This window comes from Alternaria atra (genome assembly GCF_907166805.1).
Source record: "Alternaria atra isolate CS162 genome assembly, contig: 28, whole genome shotgun sequence".
NCBI lineage: Eukaryota > Fungi > Ascomycota > Dothideomycetes > Pleosporales > Pleosporaceae > Alternaria > Alternaria atra.
In genome coordinates, this window is record NW_025091326.1 from 2,378,452 (window position 1) to 2,400,374 (window position 21,923).

The 21,923-nt window shown below is 49.9% G+C and overlaps 4 protein-coding genes across 4 annotated transcripts; all 4 read left to right on the forward strand.

Annotated features, from left to right (window-relative positions):
- Nucleotides 1-3,424: 3,424 nt before the first annotated feature.
- ALTATR162_LOCUS7829 (uncharacterized protein) lies at nt 3,425-4,572 on the forward strand (the record flags this gene model as incomplete). Its single annotated transcript, XM_043315458.1, has 2 exons — nt 3,425-3,454; nt 3,526-4,572. The coding sequence occupies 2 exons, from the start codon at nt 3,425-3,427 to the stop codon at nt 4,570-4,572; spliced, it is 1,077 nt and encodes a 358-aa protein (XP_043171393.1).
- A 2,330-nt stretch (nt 4,573-6,902) lies between these two features.
- Nucleotides 6,903-7,220, forward strand: ALTATR162_LOCUS7830 (uncharacterized protein; the record flags this gene model as incomplete). The annotated part of the gene is made up of 1 exon (XM_043315459.1): nt 6,903-7,220. One exon carries the CDS (start codon nt 6,903-6,905, stop codon nt 7,218-7,220), a length of 318 nt encoding a protein of 105 aa, XP_043171394.1.
- A 117-nt stretch (nt 7,221-7,337) lies between these two features.
- ALTATR162_LOCUS7831 (uncharacterized protein) lies at nt 7,338-7,742 on the forward strand (the record flags this gene model as incomplete). The annotated part of the gene is made up of 1 exon (XM_043315460.1): nt 7,338-7,742. The coding sequence occupies one exon, from the start codon at nt 7,338-7,340 to the stop codon at nt 7,740-7,742; it is 405 nt and encodes a 134-aa protein (XP_043171395.1).
- Nucleotides 7,743-14,934: 7,192 nt separating this feature from the next.
- Nucleotides 14,935-16,365, forward strand: ALTATR162_LOCUS7832 (uncharacterized protein; the record flags this gene model as incomplete). The annotated part of the gene is made up of 1 exon (XM_043315461.1): nt 14,935-16,365. The coding sequence occupies one exon, from the start codon at nt 14,935-14,937 to the stop codon at nt 16,363-16,365; it is 1,431 nt and encodes a 476-aa protein (XP_043171396.1).
- Between the last annotated feature and the right edge of the window lie 5,558 nt (nt 16,366-21,923).

A 21,923-nucleotide genomic window follows, 5' to 3' on the forward strand; every position in this document is an offset into this window, starting at 1 on the left:
CTATAGTCGTCCATTGCACTGCGTCTTGAGGTTGCACGATGGCTGCATCGGAAGCTGATTGCGGTTTGGATGCTGGGCGTGTTCGTTGACATGAGCTATACGCCAGGGCCTTCAAACCCTAGCCCTGCTCCTAATCCGAGCCGATTTTCTGGAGCGCTCGGCAAAAGCGTCGCACAGCCGCATAGCCACATAGCCACAAGTCCAACAGTCGTTCCAAATAAGTTACAGGCTGGCGTGATTTGTCCCCCCGTTTTTGAGATTTGTCCCCCGCCGAAGTACCGAAAACGGCAACTTTTGCGCTCCGCAATGCAATTTCACTGCATCTCTAAGTGTAACTTTTATCTTTGAAGCTTGCAATACGTTTTACATACACTAAAGTACCCCTCACCTACATCTTGTAACTTCCGACAGCGATGGGAACGAGCTAAATGGAGTTGAAGTTGGCGATTTCTTCGAAAATGTCACCAACTTGAACATGCAATTGAAACACAACACAGGCTAATCTTTGGCTTTAAATTCTTAGGGAAGCTTTAGGAGGCTCTAGAATAATTTATGAAGTTTAAAAACCTACTTGCAATTTTGCTGGTGTTAAGTTGTGTGGATGCAAAGCAATTCGGTACTTCGGCGGGGGACAAATCTCAAAAACGGGGGACAAATCACGCCAGCCAGCGTGCTATGTCATCATGTATCGAAAAACGCGCTATCCTCAATCTCGCTCCCACAGCCACCCGTCTCGTGCTATCTTTAGCTTACGTTGTCCACGGTTGTCCGCCGTTGCGAGCCGTCGATGTTCGCGCTGTGCGCTATCCATCAACGTTATTAAAGAGTTCGTACGGCTGAGGAGTTCGCATCACCAAGGAATTTCGCACATGCTTCGATATCTTTTCCAATTGAGGCGGGCCACAGCCTTGTGTCCGACGTTCTGGCGCATGCATTCAGCCACGCCTGCCCCGCCCAAGGTGTGATGCGACACGCTCACCACACTTAGAACACCGCAGCGAACGCCCGCCTTAGCTCAGAACACAATCGCAGTCTGCAGTTCTATAGCGCGATAATACAGTGCGGTTAATCCCTCTCTTTCCTTTTCTTGTAGCTAACGCTTAGGGTGCGAAGGCCATGATACACAGCCTCGTCGCCGCACGCTCGTTCTACTAGGCTGCCGCGTTGAGCCTACTGCGCTTTGTTCCTGCTACATGCGCCGACCCTGCACCCGTACAACGCGATGCGTCTTCTCAAGTATGGAGAAAACGAAGACCTCTCTATCGCCGAATTCGACGAGGACACAAAGCCGCCGTATGCGATACTCTCCCACAGGTGGGGAGCGGAAGCGGACGAGGTAACCTTCGAAGACGTGGCAGGGAACACAGGCAAGAACAAGCCCGGCTATGCGAAGATTCGCTTCTGCGGGGAACAAGCGCAGCGAGATGGCTTGCAGTACTTCTGGGTCGATACTTGCTGCATCAACAAGGCAAACAAGGCTGAGTTGTCGCTGGCTATCCAGTTTATGTTTTGTTGGTACCGCAACGCAGCGCGATGCTACGCCTACCTGTCGGACGTGTCTATATCACAGTCTGAAGCGGACAAAGAATTAAAGGTGCCGGCGTGGGAAGCAGACTTCCGCAGAAGTGAGTGGTTCGTCCGTGGCTGGACGCTCCAGGAGCTTCTCGCACCTAGCTCAGTCGAGTTCTTCTCACGGGAATGGGAGAAGCTCGGTGACAAGAGGTCACTGGTACACGGGGTTCACGAGGTCACCGGCATTCCGCATCTAGCGCTGCAAGGAACTCCATTATCTCGATTTAGCATCAACGAGCGGCTGCGGTGGAGTGAACATCGGCATACCACACGTCCAGAAGACAAAGCGTACTCACTATTAGGTGTCGTCAATGTTGACTTAGCGCCGTGCTATGGCGAAGGTCTAGATGGAGCGTTTAGGCGGCTTCACGACGAGATCGATAAGACAAAACGATGCATCCAAGACTTACGCGACACAGACTCGCGTGACGACAAGAAGCGCATTGAGGACACGAAGGGCGGGTTGCTGAAAGACTCGTACCGTTGGGTCCTTCACAACGATAGTTTCCGACAATGGCACGAAGACCCGCAGAGCCGACTGTTGTGGATTAAGGGTGACCCTGGCAAGGGCAAGACCATGCTGCTCTGTGGTATTATCGACGAGTTGCAAAGTTCTGTGCCCCAAAGTGCCCTACTGTCGTACTTCTTCTGTCAAGCGACCGACGCGCGCATCAACAGCGCTACGGCCGTGCTACGAGGGCTGTTGTACATGCTTGTGAGCCAGCAGCCATCGCTTGCATTGCACGTCCGCAAAAAGTACGATCACGCGGACGAGACCATGTTCGAGGATGCAAACGCGTGGGTTGCCCTGGCGAAGATCTTCACGGACGTGCTGCGGGACCCGAGCTTGACCACTACGTACCTGATCATCGACGCGCTAGACGAGTGCGTCACTGACTTGCCAAAGCTACTTGACTTCATCACAAAGCAGTCGTCTGCCTCTTCTCGCGTCAAGTGGATTGTCTCTAGCCGCAACTGGCCAGAGATAGAGGGACGCCTAGAGCAGGCAGGCCACAAGCTCAGGCTGAGCCTCGAGCTAAATGCAGCGTCTGTGTCGACGGCGGTCCAAGTCTTTATCGATCAAAGGGTCTCTGAGCTCGCGCAGCAGAACAAGTACGACGAGCGAACTAAGCGCGCTGTGCTCGAGCATCTAGCATCGAATGCAAACGACACCTTCCTCTGGGTGGCGCTGGTGTGTCAGCACCTTCGAGCGACGGCGAAGCGAAACGTTCTGAGGAAGCTCGAGTTGTTCCCGCCTGGACTGAACGCCCTGTACGAGCGGATGATGCAGCAAATCAGCAAGACGGACGATGCCGAGCTTTGCAAGCAGGTGCTAGCTGCGGTCGCACTCGTGTATCGGCCAATCACGCTCGAGGAGCTGGTGACCCTTGTCGAGCCGCTCGAAGACGCAGCCGACGACACAGAGTTACAGGAGATTATCGGCCTTTGCGGTTCGTTCCTTACCTTACGAGAGCACACTGTGTACTTCGTGCATCAGTCAGCTAAGGACTTTCTCCTTACTGAGGCGGTTCAAGACGTTTTCCCAGCCGGACTGGAGGCCACCCATCAGGCCATCTTCGCCAGGTCACTTCAAATCATGTCCACGACCCTGCGACGGGACATGTATGGCCTTAAAGCGCTAGGCACACCTATCGACGACGTTGAAATGCCTGAGCCAGACCCGCTAGCAGCGTTGCGTTACTCGTGTGTTCACTGGGTCGACCATCTGTGCGACTCGAACCCTACAGCTTCCGCAACCTATGCAGAATGTCTGCGAGATGGAGGCGTTGTAGATAGATTCTTAAGGGAAAAGTTTCTGTATTGGCTGGAGTCTCTCAGCCTTTGCAATAGCATGTCGAAAGGCGTAGTCTCGATGAAGGAGGTACGGATGTTAGTGCAGGTGTGTCCACAACAAGTGACCTGCGAGACATCCTTTATACTGACAGTAGCTAGGGACAGGAGGAGGCAACTTCATTTACTCAGCTTGTGTACGATGTATATCGATTCGTTATGTACCATAAACAAGCGATCGAGAGTAGCCCTCTTCAGGCGTATGGATCTGGGCTGTTGTTCAGCCCAAAGCAGAGTGTAGTGAGAAAGCTGTTCCAGCACGAAGGGCCAGAAGGTATCGCTCTCAAGCCAGGCATGAGCGACAGATGGAGCGCGTGCCTGCAGACGCTCGAGGGCCATAGCAGTTTGGTCTACTCAGTGGCCTTCTCGCATGACTCGACGCGGCTAGCATCGGCGTCCTGGGACAATACCGTCAAGATGTGGGATGCGAGCAGCGGCGCGTGTCTGCAGACGCTCGAGGGCCATAGCGATGGTGTCACCTCTGTGGCATTCTCACATGACTCGACGCGGCTGGCATCAGCGTCCTGGGACAGGACCGTTAAGCTCTGGGATGCGAGCAGTGGTGCGTGTCCGCAGACGCTCGAGGGCCATAGTCAAACTGTTAGGTCAGTGGCCTTCTCGCATGACTCAACGCGGCTGGCGTCGACGTCTGACGACAGGACCGTTAAGGTATGGGATGCGAGCAGCGGCGCGTGTCTGCAGACGTTCGAGGACCATAGCAAGTCTGTTACCTCCGTGGCCTTCTCGCACGACTCAACGCGACTAGCATGGGCGTCGTGGGACTGCACCGTCAAGATGTGGGATGCGAGCAGCGGCGCGTGCCTGCTGACGCTCGACGTTGGCAGGCATCTTTACAATCTGTCATTTGATAATACTGGTGTATGTCTAGTTACGGAAATTGGATCTCTCGATGTAAGTACATCTATGGGTTTTGGTGCCGAGAATGTTACAGTACTTCAACATCCCCAGTATGTGGACGCGGGCGTAAGTCCAGACAGCACATGGATTACGTGTGACGGCAAAAACCTGCTCTGGATACCACCCGAGTATCGACCATCATGCTCGTCTGTGTGGGGGGATACGATTGGCATGGGTGTCGGATCAGGAAGAATATGGATTTGTAGTATCAACCTTCAAATGTTTTCCTAGCTACATCCGTGAGCAAGGACGAATAGTCCGTTAGCTTCGTTATCTTATATTCTCTTTTTCTTGACTCCTGTTTTATAGAGGGGGGGACAGGAATGCTTATGTATATATATGCGGTAGTTTTACCACATCGGAATTTCGGGAAACGTTAACGAAACCTGACAGTCGCGGTCTTGTAACACTAAGATAATAGTCACGTGCTAGCGCTAACTGTCACGATGTTCCAACACCACAGGTTCCAGCCACAGGCAGGCAAGCCACCGGGGACCCTTCGGGCCACCGTCGGCCCTCACCAGCCATAATCACGTGCCGTAGGTATATATTATCCCTCTAGGAGTCTTGATAGCTCCTCAAGGATTCGTCTCAATACAAGCCTATACCCATATCTCAGTGCCTGCCCAAGTACTCCTCACACGGCCACCTTGTCACGAGCAAGCCCCACGCTACTTGGCCATGCATACCAAAAAGGTGCAGTGAGCCGAATAGGCAAGCTGCGCGTGGGATAGCATATATACTCGTCACACACCTGTTGACTAAGTGTTAGGAGTACTTGGGCAGGCGCTAGGATATTGGTGTAGGCTTGTATTGAGACGAATCCTTAAGGAGCTATCAAGACTCCTAGAGGGATAATGTCACGGGGGCGGCAGGCAGGGAAGATAGGTGCACGTGATCGGTGTATTCACTACGTATAGCTGACAGTACTAGGTCAGGCTAGGACAAGGACGTAGCTCAAGGAGCTTACGACGGGACGCGTGCGCGCAGGAATTTCAGTGTTGCAGAATCCGGGTGCGCTAGTCAGCACCCGGATTCTGTGCAGCCAATCAGCGTAGGCGACACTCTTGGCGTCCCTCACCAGCCAGCGCCGTGACAGATAATATATACCTACGGCACGTGATTATGGCTGGTGAGGGCCGACGGTGGCCCGAAGGGTCCTCGGTGGCTTGCCTGCCTGTGGCTAGGATCTGTAGCGTTGGAACATCGTGACACTAAGTAAGATAAAGGGAATACAAGGGACGTGCACAGTCGTTTTGGCGAGAATCGGCGATCGCCTTGATTGGTTGGTGTTAAGTAGGAGTACTAACAGGGGTCAAGACTCTGCATGAACAGAGCGCTACTCGTAGTCCTGTGGTGAACTAGAAATCCTTAGCGATACTATCAGATTCGTAAGCTTAGCCGGGGGCGTTTTATAGGTCGCGACGTCAGTATTAGCTGTGTGGTGGCCCTATGGTGGGCAAGGCTCGTTTTTGCTATGAAGATAGGTTCTTCGCGCATCAGGCGGGAAGGCGTCTATGCGAGCGTAATTTTTGTATTGCTAAGATTTTAGAAGTGTAGAAGTAGCCTTATGATAACACGGAAGAGAAATATTGATAGAAAAAAGACGTGCGCAAGCATTCTCTTGCATTGAAGTCAAAGTACCTGTGGGTTGTTCCGTTACGGCGGTTGTTCCGTTACGCGTGGATGCACGTTAGGTGAGGAATGGATGCTGCACGGTACTCCAATCGCCACTGGGGTACACGCGATACGGGCGACCCCATGGTGGGGTAGATTAGAGCTAGGGTCTCGAACTAAACCGAACAGCTCCGCACCGGGAATCGGCCCGAGACCCACAGAAACTGGATCGGACACGGCCAGCTGTGCGCCTAGACCGGTCTGTCACATGGTCAAAGCTGCTAATTAAGCGAGTAGGTTTGGAATTGGACCCATTCACTGTGCCTATGTAAAAAACTCCGCGCACTCCATCTTACCTGCCTAGAGAAAACAGCACCTCTGACACTTGTGAGATGGCGGATCGTGCAGGTGTATACAAGAGGATGTCAAGTTGACCAGTAACACGCTTGAGCTGGAGTTGGGTAGAGCCCTAATCTATGTAACGGGCTAGAGCCCAGATGCTATAGTGATCCTCGGTGGAACCTTCGGAGCCTCCTCGGCATTCTAGAAGCTTCAAGATGCTACGCGTACGATAAGCTAAACGTATATAGATATCGCAGCACCATAGATAGGTTTTCTTCTTTATCGAATACAATCCTGTTACCAGGCATCGGCATACTTTGCGCAGCCCCTTACATTTTGTATTCGATCGCTTTTGAGCAGCTGGTGCGGCCGTCCCCCAGTGCTCTACCAACGGAACGATTGCGAGACCTGCTTCTAAGCAGTGAGCAACGCAACAGAACGACTGCGAGACCTGCTTCTAAGCAGTGAGCGACACAACAGAACGACTGCGAGACAAGCAGTAAATAGGTAGCTGGTGTGGTCGTCCCCCAGTACCTAGCGAACGATCAAGCGACGCTAGTGTAGGGACCTCAACGGTTGAACGCCTACCCGAGCATTCTACAATGGAAATAGAGATAGATAGCCCTCGTAACGAGGCTTCAATCGCACAACGGAGCGACGAGAGACAGTCGCAACCACTGGACACGAATACTGCAGCGATGATGCAGCAGATGATGCAAAAGATGATGAATCAAATGAGCGAGCTTATGACACGAGTTGAGAAGGTCGAGACAAAGGACAAACCTGCCGCTAATACCGTACCCGCGATGCCGACAGTTACGCCTACTACGAACACCGAGTACACATACGAGCCGAAAGGACTCAAGGACCCTGACGCGTTTGACGGTACTAGGAGCCAGTACTTACCATGGAAGTACTAAGTCGAGGCGAAACTAAGATCTGAACCACGACGATTTCATACGAGCCGCCTTGCGATCGATTACACCTTCAGCCGTACTACAGGTGATGCTAGGGCACGGATTTTCCCCTAGGTATCAATGCATGCCGCTTCAAGCACGCTCGACCAGTTCTTTCAACACCTTGACGGCGCTTTTAAGGACGCACACATGGCTGAGACAGCAAGGAACAAACTCCAGAATATGCGACAGAAGACAGACAACGTGCGTGACTTTGTACAAGATTTTAACAAGGAGGCCCTTACTGCCGGCCTATTCGATTATGCTATCCTTAAGAGCATGTTCCTAAACGCTCTTAGTCACGAATTGCGGACAGCTCTTGCAGGCACTATCTTCTCTGAACAAGCAACAATCGAGGAAATGCAATCACATGTCGCTGCTGTTTCAGACAACCTCTGGCGACTTAAGCTAAAGAGTAAGAAGAAGACTCTCCCGCTGCAACATAACGCCCTCCCAACGGCCCTGCCTCTAGACACTATGGACTAGGAGCCAAGCCGAACACAGACTCAACGAGCTACTTGGGTTTCTCAGAAAGAGATCGACCGACGACGACACGAAGGACTGTGTTTGCGGTGTGGAACGAAAGGACACCTTATTAGTTCTTGCAAGCAGAAGCCTGCACTCAACCTATCTTATTAACTAACCTAGGCTACGAAGGCAACAAGAAAGCTAAAAGAAAGGCATGGAACCTACGTTAATGAAGACAGTACAACAGCAGTCAACTCAGACAGCGAGTCGGAAAAAGAATAGCTCCTAATCAAAGTCGCGACTAGGAGCAACTACGAGTTAGCAAAGACACAACAAAGGAATGGGACAAGTTTAAAAAAGAGAACATGTTGGCACCACCAATTACAGTACATGTACTAGTGAATCAATCTAAGTACACCTCAGCTCTAATCGACTCTAGATGCCTCTCTTACGCTCTTATAACCCGTTCCTTCGTACGACGAGCTAAACTCAAGCGCATACCTATCCCACGCAAACCTATTGTTAGTGTCAACGACCAGGTAAGCTGGGTAGACGAAGTTGCGAAATTTACGTTTGATATAAATGGCTACACGGAGACTAGATTCGCATACGTTACGCCGAACAACGCTGAAGAAGACATTATCCTAGGACGCCCGTGGATGAACCGGAATAAAGTTACGATTGCTCCCGCGAAGAAGTCGATATACCTACACGCCTTAGGAATCAGAATCCGCAGCCAAGAGGGCAAGGCTCACCCGCTCGAAATCCGAGAAGTTTGCGCTACCGAGTTTCAGAGATTAATGAACATCGCTCGACGGAAGAAGCAGAACCCGCAAGAAGTTGTCCAAATATTTTCTGCCTCACTAGCAGATATCAACAAGGCCCTAGCGCCTAAGCCTAAGGTAGACGTCCTCGCCTTAGTTCCTGAACGATGGAAAAAGCACCTATCGCTTTTTGACCCTAGAGAAGCAAGCAAACTACCGCCCCATCGCCCTAGAATTAATTACGCATTAGAACTGCAAGAGAAGGATAGGAAGAAGCCAGAAGCCCCGTAGGGACCTCTATACAACATGTCGAGAGGAGAACTCTTAGTGCTACGGAAGGAGCTTGTATCCCTCCTCGACAAAGGCTTTATACAAGCAAGCAGCTCCCCTGCTGCGTCACCAGTTTTATTTGCGAAGAAGCCAGGAGGCGGATTACGACTCTATGTTGATTACCGAGCGCTGAATGCTCTAACGAAGAAGGACCAGTATCCTTTACCACTAATTCAAGAGACACTAAATAATGTCGCAAAGGCTAAGTGGTTTACGAAGCTAGATGTTATCGCAGCCTTTCACAAGATCCGCATTCGAGAAGGAGACAAATAGCTTACGGCTTTCCGTACACGTTTTGGGTTATTCGAATAGCTAGTTACCCCATTTGGGATAGCAAATGCCCCTAGCACCTTTTAACGGTACATCAACTAGACGCTTCGCGAATATTTAGACGACTTCTGCACAGCCTATCTAGACGATATACTTATCTATACGAACGGCTCTCTCCGACAGCATCGCGAGCACGTTAACAAGGTCCTTACACGATTAAAAGAAGCTGGCTTATACGTCGACATTAAGAAGTGCGAGTTCGAAGTAAAGACTACGAAGTACCTTAGCTTTATTATTAAAGCTGGGAAAGGCACTCGAATGGACCCTAAGAAGATTAAAGCTATTAAAGAGTGGGAAGCGCCAAAGACAGTTAAAGGAGTACGAAGCTTCCTTGGATTCGCCAACTTCTACAGACGCTTTATCAGGAACTTTAGTCAGATCGCTGCACCCCTTACAAGACTTACAGGCGATGTCAGCTTCCGATAGACAGCAGAAGAGCAGAAAGCTTTCGATACGCTAAAGGAGGCCTTTGTTTCTGAACCAGTGTTAGCCCAGTTCCAACCAGATCGCGACACTGTAATAGAGTGCGACTCGTCTGGTTACGTTACAGCTGGCGTATTGTCCCAATACGACGAGAACGGAGTACTGCGCCCTTGCGCCTACTTTTCGAAGAAGAACACGCCAGCCGAGTGCAACTACGAGATTCACGACAAGGAATTACTAGCGATAATCCGAGGACTGGAAGAGTAGGACGCTGAACTCCGATCGGTAGAGAAGTTTACGGTAATCACTGATCACAAGAACCTAGAGTACTTTATGAAACTACGAATGTTAAACGAGAGACAGGTTCGCTAGTCACTTATCTTGGGCCGATACAATATGGAGATCCTCTACAGACCGGGCAAGTAGAATATTTGGGCAGATGCGTTATCCCGACGAGAGCAGGATCTGCCTGCAGACGCCAACGATGATCGACTACAGAAGAGAATTATACAAGTCCTAAAACCTACTACGTCAGATTACAGAGAAGAAGATAAAGAGAAGGATGTAATGGCTATGTCTATAAGAGTCCGCGCCCTACTAGCTATTATCCGAAGGAGTGACAAAGGAAACGAACAAAGCCAGCACGATATTGAAAACCTCTGGAATTGCGCAGTTAACAACGACGAAGCATACCAAGAAGCACGCCAAGCAGTAGCGAGCCAGCAACGACGATTTCCTGCTGCACTACAAATTAAGTGCTCGATTGCCGAATGCAAGGTCGAAAACCAGGTCTTGTACTACCGAGACCGAAAATGGGTGCCTAACTACGAGCCACTACGGACGTCCATTATCGAACAGATTTACACCTCTGTTATCACGGGCCACCCTGGCAGAGAGGTCATGTACAAGATGATCGCAAGAGACTTTTTCTGGCCTAGGATGTCTAATAACATCCGACGATATATACGAAACTGCGATACATGCGGAAGGACGAAACTATAGAGAGACGGCCTCCAAGGCCTACTAAAGCCTCTTCCAGTGCCCGAACGGATTTGGAAGGAGATCTTAATTAACTTCATCAATAGGTTACTAGAGAGCCAAGGCAAGACGAGCCTAATAGTGGTCACCAACCGCTTAAGTAAGGATGTAGTATTTGTGCTGTTAGCAAATACGGAGACTGAAACAGTGGTACAAGCCTTCATCACGTACGTTGTCGCATACCACTAGGTTCCTAACGCGATTACGTCAGATCGGGGTACCCAATTCGTTAGCGGGTTGTAGACAAGACTCTGTAAGGTTCTTCAAATTAAGCGACGATTATCTACAGCATTCCACCCTCAAACTAATAGAGCCACGGAACGAATAAACAGCACCTAGGAGACGTACATAAAGGCCTTCGTTGACTGGGCCCAAGGTAATTGGGCATCCCTGTGCCCGTTAGCGCAGATCGCGATAAAGGGAAGGGACGCAACAACAACGAAAGTGTCTCCTTTCTTCCTTCAGCACGGTTACAATATCGATCCATTGCAATTGGAGGTCCCTGCAGACACCGATCGACGAAGACACCCTGCACACGAACGACCCGATCGAGAAAAGGCTAAAGCTATAGTTACAAAACTACGTCATCTGCTAGAACTAGCACAAGCGTCTATGGCAGAGGCACAGCAGGAACAGGAACGACAAGCAAATAGACACCGCCGAGAGGCCCCACAACTACGCGTCGGCGACAAAGTATAGCTACAGTTAGGAAAACAGTTTGCTACTGGCCGGAGATCAAAGAAGCTCGATTGGAGAAGCGCGAAATACACGGTGATTGAAGTAATAGACACCCACACGGTCCGCCTTAATACACCTCTAGGCCCTCACAATGTTTTCCACGTTGACCGGTTAAGACTAGCATCATCAGACCCATTACCGAGCCAGTCAAGAGACAATAACCAACCGCTACCGATTTAGGTAGATAGTGACGGTGCAGATATGTGGGAAGTTGAAGATATCCTGGCAGAAATCTGTCGGCGGCGTGGACGCGGAACGAAATGGTGGTATGAGGTGAAGTGGAAGGGTTACCACCTGCCAACAATAGAGCCTAAGGAGAACTTAGAGAATACTGAAGCAAAGATTCGATGGGAACAGTTCACGGAACCTTATCGAGACCCTAGAACAAAACTCCTTCCCGCAGGATTCCGCCGCGGCTCAAACGAGATCCATCTAGACGCTTTAGAGAAAGGAGGGGGGTAATGTAACGGGCTAGAGCCCAGATGCTATAGTGATCCTCGGTGGAACCTTCGGAGCCTCCTCGGCATTCTAGAAGCTTCAAGATGCTACGCGTACGATAAGCTAAACGTATATAGATATCGCAGCACCATAGATAGGTTTTCTTCTTTATCGAATACAATCCTGTTACCAGGCATCGGCATACTTTGCGCAGCCCCTTACAATCTAGCATATGGTTCAATACTTATCATATGGCGCTAGCCTGAAATCTACCGTCTGAAGCGAGACTGCGAGGCTGAGCAAAGTCTCACAGCTCTGGAGGGGTTGGTCCCTATGCTATTGGCACGTTAGACTGCAGAATTGATTCAGCTGATCTGCCTCTGTCCTTCTGCAAGATGACTTCAGCCTTAGGTATTTAGAGTGCACAGCTCCATGCAACACGTAGTTACACCACCCCTGTCATCATCATCATCATCATCATCATCATCATCATCATCATCACTATTGGTTAATTATATCAGCTGAACAGATTCTTACGCCTACGGTGCTGATGGGGAGCGGGTCGACCCCTGCAGAACTGTGCGAGCTTGCCCCGCCGCCTCATTGGAGGGGTCAAACTTTACAACTCAGCCTCGAGCATGTTACCGGTCAACTTGACTCCCTCTTGTATACAACTGATTACAGAATTCGCCATCTCACAAAGGGTGTGGCAGGAGCGGATCGGCCACCACCTTGCTAGCGTGATCGAGACGTTCATCTATTTTCTCAAGATATGGTTGAAGCATGATCGGTCTAGTCGCCTGCAAACTTGCCTTTTGCTGCAGTCCAACCACCGCTTATCTGCCTTAGCGCGCCACACTTTGGGCTGTGCAACTATGAAAGAGCTAGTATTTTTCGAGTCACCGCACAGGCCCTCAAAGCCACTGTGGCTGGTGACTCAATAAATACGAGCTCCTTCGTAGCCGCACATGCCCCGCGTGGAGCTCGTTCAGACACCCTCACCACCTTAGAAAACCAAGGAGATGCTAGCCATACTAGAATCAACTCACCACTCTTGTGAGCTCCCAGATTTGATTCTTTACTACAGTCTAAGGGCCCCGTTGCCCTGTATACTCGTTAAGCTCGATAGCTAGGACTCATATTCTCAGCCGACGAGCGAGCTGCTATCCACTTCGCTCAGGCTGCTGCGTTTGAGCCTCACAGACCCGAGTCCTGCCGCATGCGCCATTCAAAACTCCTCGCGATGCAATGCGTCTTTTGCGACGCTGCGGCGCTGGCGAGTTCAGCCTTACTGAGCGTCTGAGAGGAGAAGATACGATCCCACCCTATGCAATACTGTCCCATACATGGGGAGCGGATCCCGATGAGGTCACCTTCGAAGACATGACAAACGGCACAGGCAAGGACAAGGCTGGCTATGAAAAGATCCAGTTCTGTGGCGAGCAGGCAAGACAAGATGGCTTGCAGTACTTTTGGGCAGCGCTCCTAATAGTGTAAACAGTATGCATACTATTAGTATTCGGCTTGCCTAATTAGGCTAGTTTCCGCTCTGATTTTCTTATGCGGATATTCAAGCTGTAGATCAATTTGCTTGTTCCCTAGTCTGAGCGTGAGCCAAATACTAATAGTATACGAGTTTAGCACTATTGGGAGCCCTGCTCGTGATCTAGGAGCTTAAGAAGCCCGAGAGCTAGGACCCTCTGCAGGTGGCGGAAGATGCGCCTCTAGGCCTGCAACAGCTGTACGATCGCATGGTGGATTAGATCTAGCAGCTTACGAAGAGAAACTCAGAGATATGCCGGCTCCTGCTTTCCACTGCCACTATCGCATGCTGCCTGCTTCACCTACCCGAGGTGGGTAGCTTGTGCAGATTGTTAGGCCAGACTTCAGTGCTAGCGCGGAACGTCAGAAAGATCGTGGCTATGTGTGGATCGTTCCTTACGATCCGAGATGATCAAATCTACCTCATCTACTAATTAGCCAAGGACTACCTAAGCGACAAAGAGCGAGCTGCGATCTTTCTATCCCAAGGCAAGGCTCACTACTACATGTTTTCCCAGTCGCTTAAGCTCTTGTCTCTCACACTAAAGCGTGACATGTATGGTTTGACTGCTCTAGGGTTTCCGATCGATAAGGTTCAAGTGCCGGCCGACGATCCGCTAGCGACAACACGGTACTCGTGCATATACTAGGTGGACTATCTGTGTGATTGGAGCTCTGAATCGTCTAATAATTACGGAGACGCGCTGCAGAAAGGCGGTGCTGTTAATATTTGGTTGAGAACGAAGTATCTATACTAGCTAGAAGCTCTTTCCCTTTGCAAGAGCATACTAAAGGGTATCGTTTCTATAGAGAAACTAGAGATGCTAGTCCAGGCAGGTTCTACACAAGCAGTGCAGTTAGGTGTCTCTCTCACTAATAAAGTGTAGGGAAATAGCAATGCAGCTAGACTGGCTGAGCTTGTACAGGATGCGCGTTAGTGCATTATGTATCACAAAGGGGCAATTGAGAGTAGCCCTCTTCAGGTATATGCATCTGCGTTGTTGTTTAGTCCAACAAGGAGCTTAGTAAGAAGGCTGTTTTAGCACGAAGAGCTAGAATGTATAACTATCAAGCCGGCTATAGACGATAATTGGAGCGCGTGCCTGCAGACGCTCGAGGGCTATTTGGGTGTCGTTACTGTTGTAGCCTTCTCGCCTGATAGCAAGCTGCTAGCATCAGCATTAATAGATAGGACGGTTAAAGTATAGGACGTCAGCAGGGGACTAACGATGCACAGGTGCGAAGGCCATTCAAGCCCCGTTATTGCATTTATCTTTATAAAGGATAGCAAGATACTAGCGTCCGCGTCTAAAGACCTTACGATTAGGCTACTGGATATCAGAACAGGGGAATGGCTCGTTACGGTCAATTGCTGTTCTGACCCCGTTATCAACGCCGCTTTCTCGCCAGACGGGAAACTGCTAGCATCCATATCAGACGACGGGAGGCTCAAGTTGTGGGATGCTAGCACAGGAATAAGTGTTCAGGCGATGGACGATAAGTTATACTACGTCAGCCATGTAACCTTCGCGCTAGATAGCAAGCTGCTAGCGTTGTTATAGGACCAATCAATTAGGGTATAGGACGCCAGCACAGGGGTAATGATTATGACGCTCAAAGGCTATTCGAATGTCACTGCGGTTACATCCTCGCCGAACGGTATGTTGCTAGCGTTAGCACTAGGCGACGGGACTATCAGGACAATGAACATCAGCACGGAGGCTACAATTCAGGTGCTGGAAGGAAGTTCTGAATATGCCCAACAGATTGCTTTCTCCCCAGACAGCAAGCTGCTTGTGTCCGCATCCTATGATGGAACAGTTGAGTTGTGGGATACCAAGACTGGAGTGCGTGTCCAAACACTCCAAAGCTATTCGGATGATGTCATTGCCATCGCATTCTCGCCGGAGAGCAAGCTACTAGCTTCGGCGTCGTACGACGGGAAGATCAGACTATGGACCGTTAGCATTACAACCTCGGTTCAGACGTCTAAAGATTATTCAGATTATGCTAGCCCCGTCGCATTCTCGCCGGACGGCACGCTACTAGCGTCGTCATTAGACTATGGCATGGTCAAGCTGTGGAACACTTGCACGGGTGCAGAGATGATGCTCGAGGGCCATTCGAATCGTGTCAACGCGTTGGCCTTCTCGCCGAACGGCAAGCTGCTGGCGTCGGCATCGAGGGACAAGACAGTCAGAGTATGGGACGTTGGCAAGGGATCTCAGACACTGCAAAGCTCTTCGGGCTCCATCACTGTCGTAGCCTTCTCGCCGGACGGCAAGCTGCTGGCATATGCATCGGATGAAAGGACAGTCAAGCTGTGGGACACCAGCACGGGCATGGAGTTGAAGAGGTTCGAGGGACATTCGGGCTGGGTCGACTCGTTGGCCTACTCACCAAACGGCGATCTGCTGGCGTCGGCATCGAAGGACAATACAGTCAGAATATGGGATGTTAAGACGGGCATGGAGATGAAGACATTCGAGGGCGATTCGGACAGGCCTCCATTTGGCTGGCGCATCGCCGTGACATTCTCGCCGGACGGCAAGCTTGTGGCGTCGGCAGCGGACGGCAGGACAGTCAAATTATGGAAAGTCAACACGAGAGCGGAGACGGAGGCGTTCGGGGGTCATTCAAGCCACGTCAGCGCTCTGGCCTTCTCGCTGGATGGTAAACTGTTGGCGGCGGCAACTCACGATAGGACGGTCACACTGTGGGACGTGAACACAGGAGCAGTGGTTCAGACTCTTAAAACTAATGCCGTTCTTAGTATCCTCTCGTTTTCTGACGATGGTGCATTCCTCCAAAGTGATAGAGGAGCGCTATCCCTCTCGTTTCTTTCCATTCATCAGTCAACTCCTAGACGCGAATATATGTCTTCTGTATATATCAAGGACCAATGGGTAAGCCACGGCGCAGGCAATGTTCTTTGGCTACCTCCTGATTATCGGCCAAGCAAAGTTGCTGCTCACAAGAATATTGTTGCTTTTGGTTGTAGGTCTGGTCGAGTGTTAATTATGGAATTCACTTTCTGAACATTTCCTACAATAGTAGCTTCACTAATCGAATTCTCCTGTTCCGACATGGTTGGTTCGATGTATATCAATTCTCTTCCGGCTTGTACATCCGGGGTGAAGTAAGTTGCATTTTCAGATAATCTCATCTTCAGTTTTTAGGGTAATTACATCAGGTGTCAGACACAAGCTAAATTTAGGTTGTGCCTAGCTACGCAGAGGTTCCATTATGGGTCCCACCCAGAACCCGGTTTTGGGCTCTCGCGAGCCGAAAATAATGGTACTGCTAGTGGCAACTCTCTTCATCTAACTTACGCACCAAAAGATCCAACGCCTCCAGGGCAAGGTCAGGTCAGGAGCGGGTCGGCCACCTCTCTACTAGCGTGGCTGAGGCATCAAAGTACTTTGTTCGCGACAACGACTCTCAGCCTGCCTGCACCAGCCTTACTCCGCCACAGTCTAGGCTGTGCGTGCTGCCCGCGCGCTCAAAAATTGCAACCAGATTTAATCGCTCCATCCTCCAGCACTGTTTTCAGCTCGTTTATCAGTATCCTTGTTCTTCTGCTTCTTGAAGCGCCGATCCTTCTCCCGAATCTTGTTTATTTCTTATACGGACCTCGTCCTCCACCTAAATCACCTATGGTTTTGTCAGATTAGATGAGGTAATGCATAGAATTAATAGATGTTGATTCTTTCGTGTTTCCTCCCTGGAAGGTGGTGCTATCACGATGTATATGCTCTCGTACAAATAAGGTCGAAGTAGGATCGAGGCGGGTCGGCCAACATGGCTGCAATCGACACCGATGCTAAATTGCCTGCTGGATGGCCTTCCATCTGACAGCAACACATGCTATCTGACAGGTTTATCAGACCGCCACCTCGAGCTACAAAATCATATCCATGTATATGGCTCGCCCAGAAGTAGTAGAGTGCTTATAGAGGCGCTTCTTATGTACCTCCCACCCCTTGTACAGAAAGCCCTACGAATACCATTAGAACTGCAGCATATGCCAGCGTCCCAGCAAAGACCTGATCAACCTTGTCCATAAAATACGCTAGGGTAACTCCAAAACCAAGCACGAAGCCTGTGGTGACTTCTAATTGGAGATACAGCCGCTGTTCCAAAGCTAAGAGCCACATGGGGCCAACGAGGAATCCTGCACCGATAAATGCCGCACTCAACTTCCACCAGAACGCCTTACGCGAGATGTTTTTGACACCTTCATGGCGTGTTCCGCCAATCGGCTCGGCACAGCCATTGCTGTCAAGATATTCCCATGGACCGGTATGCAATGCAGATTTCTTCCTATTGTAAAGGTCCTTCTTCGCATCATAGTAGTGAGACATTGCAGACTGCAAGACGTTTTTGTCGTGGTATCGTTCAGAGGAAACGATAAAGTAATCATACGCGGTTAGGCCAGTCGTCATGTACTCATAGTCACGAATCGCCTGAGCTAAATTCACCTATCAGCTTGTGCATTCTGATGTTGGAAACATTTCCTACTGTATTGCCTCAATGCTGGCACGAAATTCCTCTGTGCGTGCTCCTTTCTCTCTCCTAATTCATTCTTCAATTTCTCGGTCGCGTTCCTGTTGACATTGAACTCCATTGCTACACCCATATTGGCTAACTCTATTTGAAGTGCCCGCATGTACATCCTATGCATCTCGGCTAAGCTGATCCTGTATTCTGTCTGTTCGAATTTTGGGGGATCCCTTCCAAGGATCTGATAGATCCAGCCCAGAAGAGGCAATCGTTCATCAACGAGATCTATGAGATTCCCCTTATGTTGTTCGAGCGCGGTGTCCAATGACCTGCTGTCGGGATAAAAAGATGGTGTTTCATTACTGCAGTGACAGGTAGGACGCAACACTTTACTGTGTTGGTTGAGTTTCTCTATTGGAGGCTTGGCCGGAGCGGACAGCGCTGGTCGTTCGTCGCAGCGGCAGCAATGGCATTGTACATGTACCGGTACGCTTGGGTTTCCTGACATCGCCTTTAGCAGGTTGCTTGTTTCTATAAGCAGATTCGGTAGGTTTTTAGTAACTTAGCAAAGGTGGCCGAAAAGTATGTTATAAAGCGGGAGTTCGAAAGACTAGCATACTATTCCAAAAAGGAGATTTGGGGCCGATAGCGACTCAGGTCATACTTGCATGCATGTGCATTGCGATAATGTACGTATTTGGTTCACCTGATGGATAAACGCTTTGCACCAGAAATTTGAAAAGACACGTAGCTCAAGTATGCATAACAAAGCGGGGTTCGAGAAGGCCGCATGCGCATTCGGCTAGGGATAGCCTTATCTGGGCCAATAATTAGCAGCTTACATTATGCATGCACCGTGACAGGGTGTGAGATATGCCACGTAAGTGATGCAGATGCTCTGGAGCAGTATTTTACGTGCTTCCTGCTTCGATTCACCAAGCGGTAGTCAGCCAAAACTGTGCCTACTCAATCACCTCACCTTGGGTCAGATATTGTACCCCGATATTAGCGCATTCGCACACACCATGTCCCAACCATCAGAAGAGGTGGAGCTCGAAATAGTGGGATCGGAATTCAAATCTGGGAAACACCTCGTTTTTCAGTATAAAGTCAAGAACCCTGATCATAGCAGCGAAGATTGCCGAGATGTTCACCTGCGGCAATTGAACAGTCGTAAAGAAACAAAAAATTGCGTGGAAATCAAAGAGGACAATCTAATATGGCTCAAGTTCGATTTCGATGTTTGGTATTCGGAGGATGGAGACTCATACAAGATTCTGACGAATGAAGGGGAAAACGCGAAAAAGATCCAGGACTGTTTCTCCGGGCTTGCATTCGGATATGGGGATCACGGGCAAGGCTGCCACTTTCAATTACCGAAGAAATATTCTTACAACGAATGGGTAAAAAATGTCAAACCAAAAGCTAGAGCAAAGGATTCCCGTCAGAAGGATCGGCCTCGAAGCGATTCAACTCCAGCAAAGCATCGATCAAAATCTTCGCGGAGAGCCTTTCTTTCGAAACTGCCATCATCTTCCAAAAAAAAGACTGAGCAGAGCAAAAGGGCTGCTTCGACACGTAAGCGCAGCAAGTCGCATCGGGACTCGGAAAAACAATCGCCTTAATGGAAGAGTGGAGAAAATTCGCCCAACATTCTACATGACTCTCTTAGAGGTTGTGGCCAGCATTCTCGACTTTGCCCCGTTTCTTGTGCCGTCGAACCCTAGATCTGTATGATTCACGCCCTGCTCTAATTCCAGGAATTTGTCGTTAACCCCCAATGTCCTCCTCGAAATCTTTTACAATATATTGAAGACTAGCGGAGAAGGAGGCTCAAGACTTGCCTTTTGCGGGCAGCAAACGAGGCCCTTGGCCGTCTGTACGCATTCTTAATTGTTTACTTGTCACAATCATTTTGTTCTAGCGCTGGTTTTCGGCTAGACCTTTATCCAAACGCCACGAGGCGGTGGTGAAGATGCAGCTCGAGGCGGGCGCCGATGTTAACGCAGGCTGGAAATTACTGCAATGCCATCCAGGCGGCTTTAAAGAGAGGCCGCCATGAGATTGCGCAGCTGCCAGTAGCAAGAGGCAGACTTGTCAACAATCAAGCCAATCAAGCCGATCTAACTACATTTAGTAATATCTTAACCTTCGCGAGTTAGTGGATTGCCATATTAGGTTAGACCGGCTTGATTGGCTTGATTGTTGACAAGTCTGGCAAGAGGTACGAAGTCATCGTAAGGGTAATTCTCTGTGGTTGGCTGATTAGTCTTCCCGAAAAATATAGCTACTGTTAAAAAATGTGTACGGCGGTTATAGTGAAGTGAAACAGACAGAAGGCTGATAGCTACGCTTACGTGACTGCAATGAAAGTGATGTGTGGCAAAATCGCCATTATGAGCCAAGTACATGGCCGACCCGCTCCTGACCTGACCTTGTAAGCTTTCCGGCAATAGAGGAGTAGTTACCCTATTATAGTAGATTACATAACCGTCTACTAGATACCGTGCACGGTCACCTTTTGCCTCGGGTCGAGTTTTGACGCACCCCACCACATGAGAAACTTAGAAAAATGAAGCTATAGAGCCACCAACAAAAGCTATTTTCACGAGATATCTTAGAGTCGTACTAAATATACCATTGCGATCAACTTGTGCTACTTATATTTACTTGGTACCTTAGTGGTGCGGCCAAGGCGGGTCGTTTGAGTTGGGACGGCCGGTGCAGCCACCTCAGCTTGTACATGAGATGAATTAACAACAACACGTTTTTGACGCTTCTGATTTTGAGTAGAGGCTTGCGAGGCCTTGCGCTTACCCTTTTGGGACAATTTTTATAGCTTTTTCAGCGTCGCGAGCTGCTTTCTGGCGCTCCTTTTCAGCTAGCTTTTCGGCTCGCTCCTTCTCCCTCGCCTCCTTGAGCCTCTCCCTCTCAACACGCCTCTCCTCGGCCTGTTGAAGTTGGTACAGTTGAGCCTGCTTCCTCAGCTCTGCCCTCTCTGCTTTTTGGAGTTGTTCGAGCTGTTCTTGGTGACGTCGTGCTCTCTCATCGTCCTGAGCCTGACGAACCTTCCTAGGCGACCAGAAAACGGCTCCTCCATGGTATTCCTCAGGATTACTGAGTTGAAGCGTATAGCTCTTCGTTTGGTGTCTCTTTTTGACCTTTAAAGCCTCCCTTAGGCCTTGGATTTCTCCTCTAAGCAGACTTGCTATCAGTCAGGTAACTCAGTTCGAACTGACTGAACTGACTGCCAAGACTCAGTTCAGTCAGTCAGTTCTTGAGGCCGCTGGACGTCAGTCCAGTCAGTTCAGAGGTCTCTAGACTGACTGAACTGACTGATGTTGGACTGACGTTAGCTGTTTTTAAAGCAGAATTTTGCAGTCGTGATAGCTACATCTAGTGCAGCTTCGAAGCCGCGCTAGTCCTAGATACATAAACACTAATTCTATACAAGTTAGCATATAGAGCATCGAGCCAATCGGAACTTATAGAAGCGCGCTAGCCGCATCTAGCAAGCCTTTCGCGTCGCGTCGCGTCCGCTATACACACGACGCTATACTACTGTTGCCATAATACTTTTTAGTGTACTTCATGTCTACTCCCTCTAATTTAGGCCTTCGCCACCTTGTAGAATACGACAAGCGCAATTCTCCTCTACCATCGCTATCGAACGCGCCTACTGTTGGCGATACTGCGAGCGAGGCACAGGCTGATGAGCCCGTGGCAGTACAGGCGGACTTCCCCAACGACGGCGACGACGACGATAATTACGACGGGCTTGATTTTAAGCGTGTGCCATACCTTGAGCGGCGCCAAGTGGAGCGCAATAGTCGCGGTGGGCCAAAAAGCAGGATCTACCGCCACGGCTGGGCCGTCTGGCACCGCAAGTACAAGAAGAACTACTGGCTTTGCCGGTACTGCCATCAACGACGGAAGCAGGAGGCTTGCTACGAGGCTGACAGCACTACAAACGCCGGCCGACACCTCTCAAGCAACAAGCCTGGGCACTCACACGGACCTAACGGACCTATACCAATTGCTAGCAGGGAGGGCAATATTATGGGCGCGCTCGCAAAGTCCCAGGTACATATTA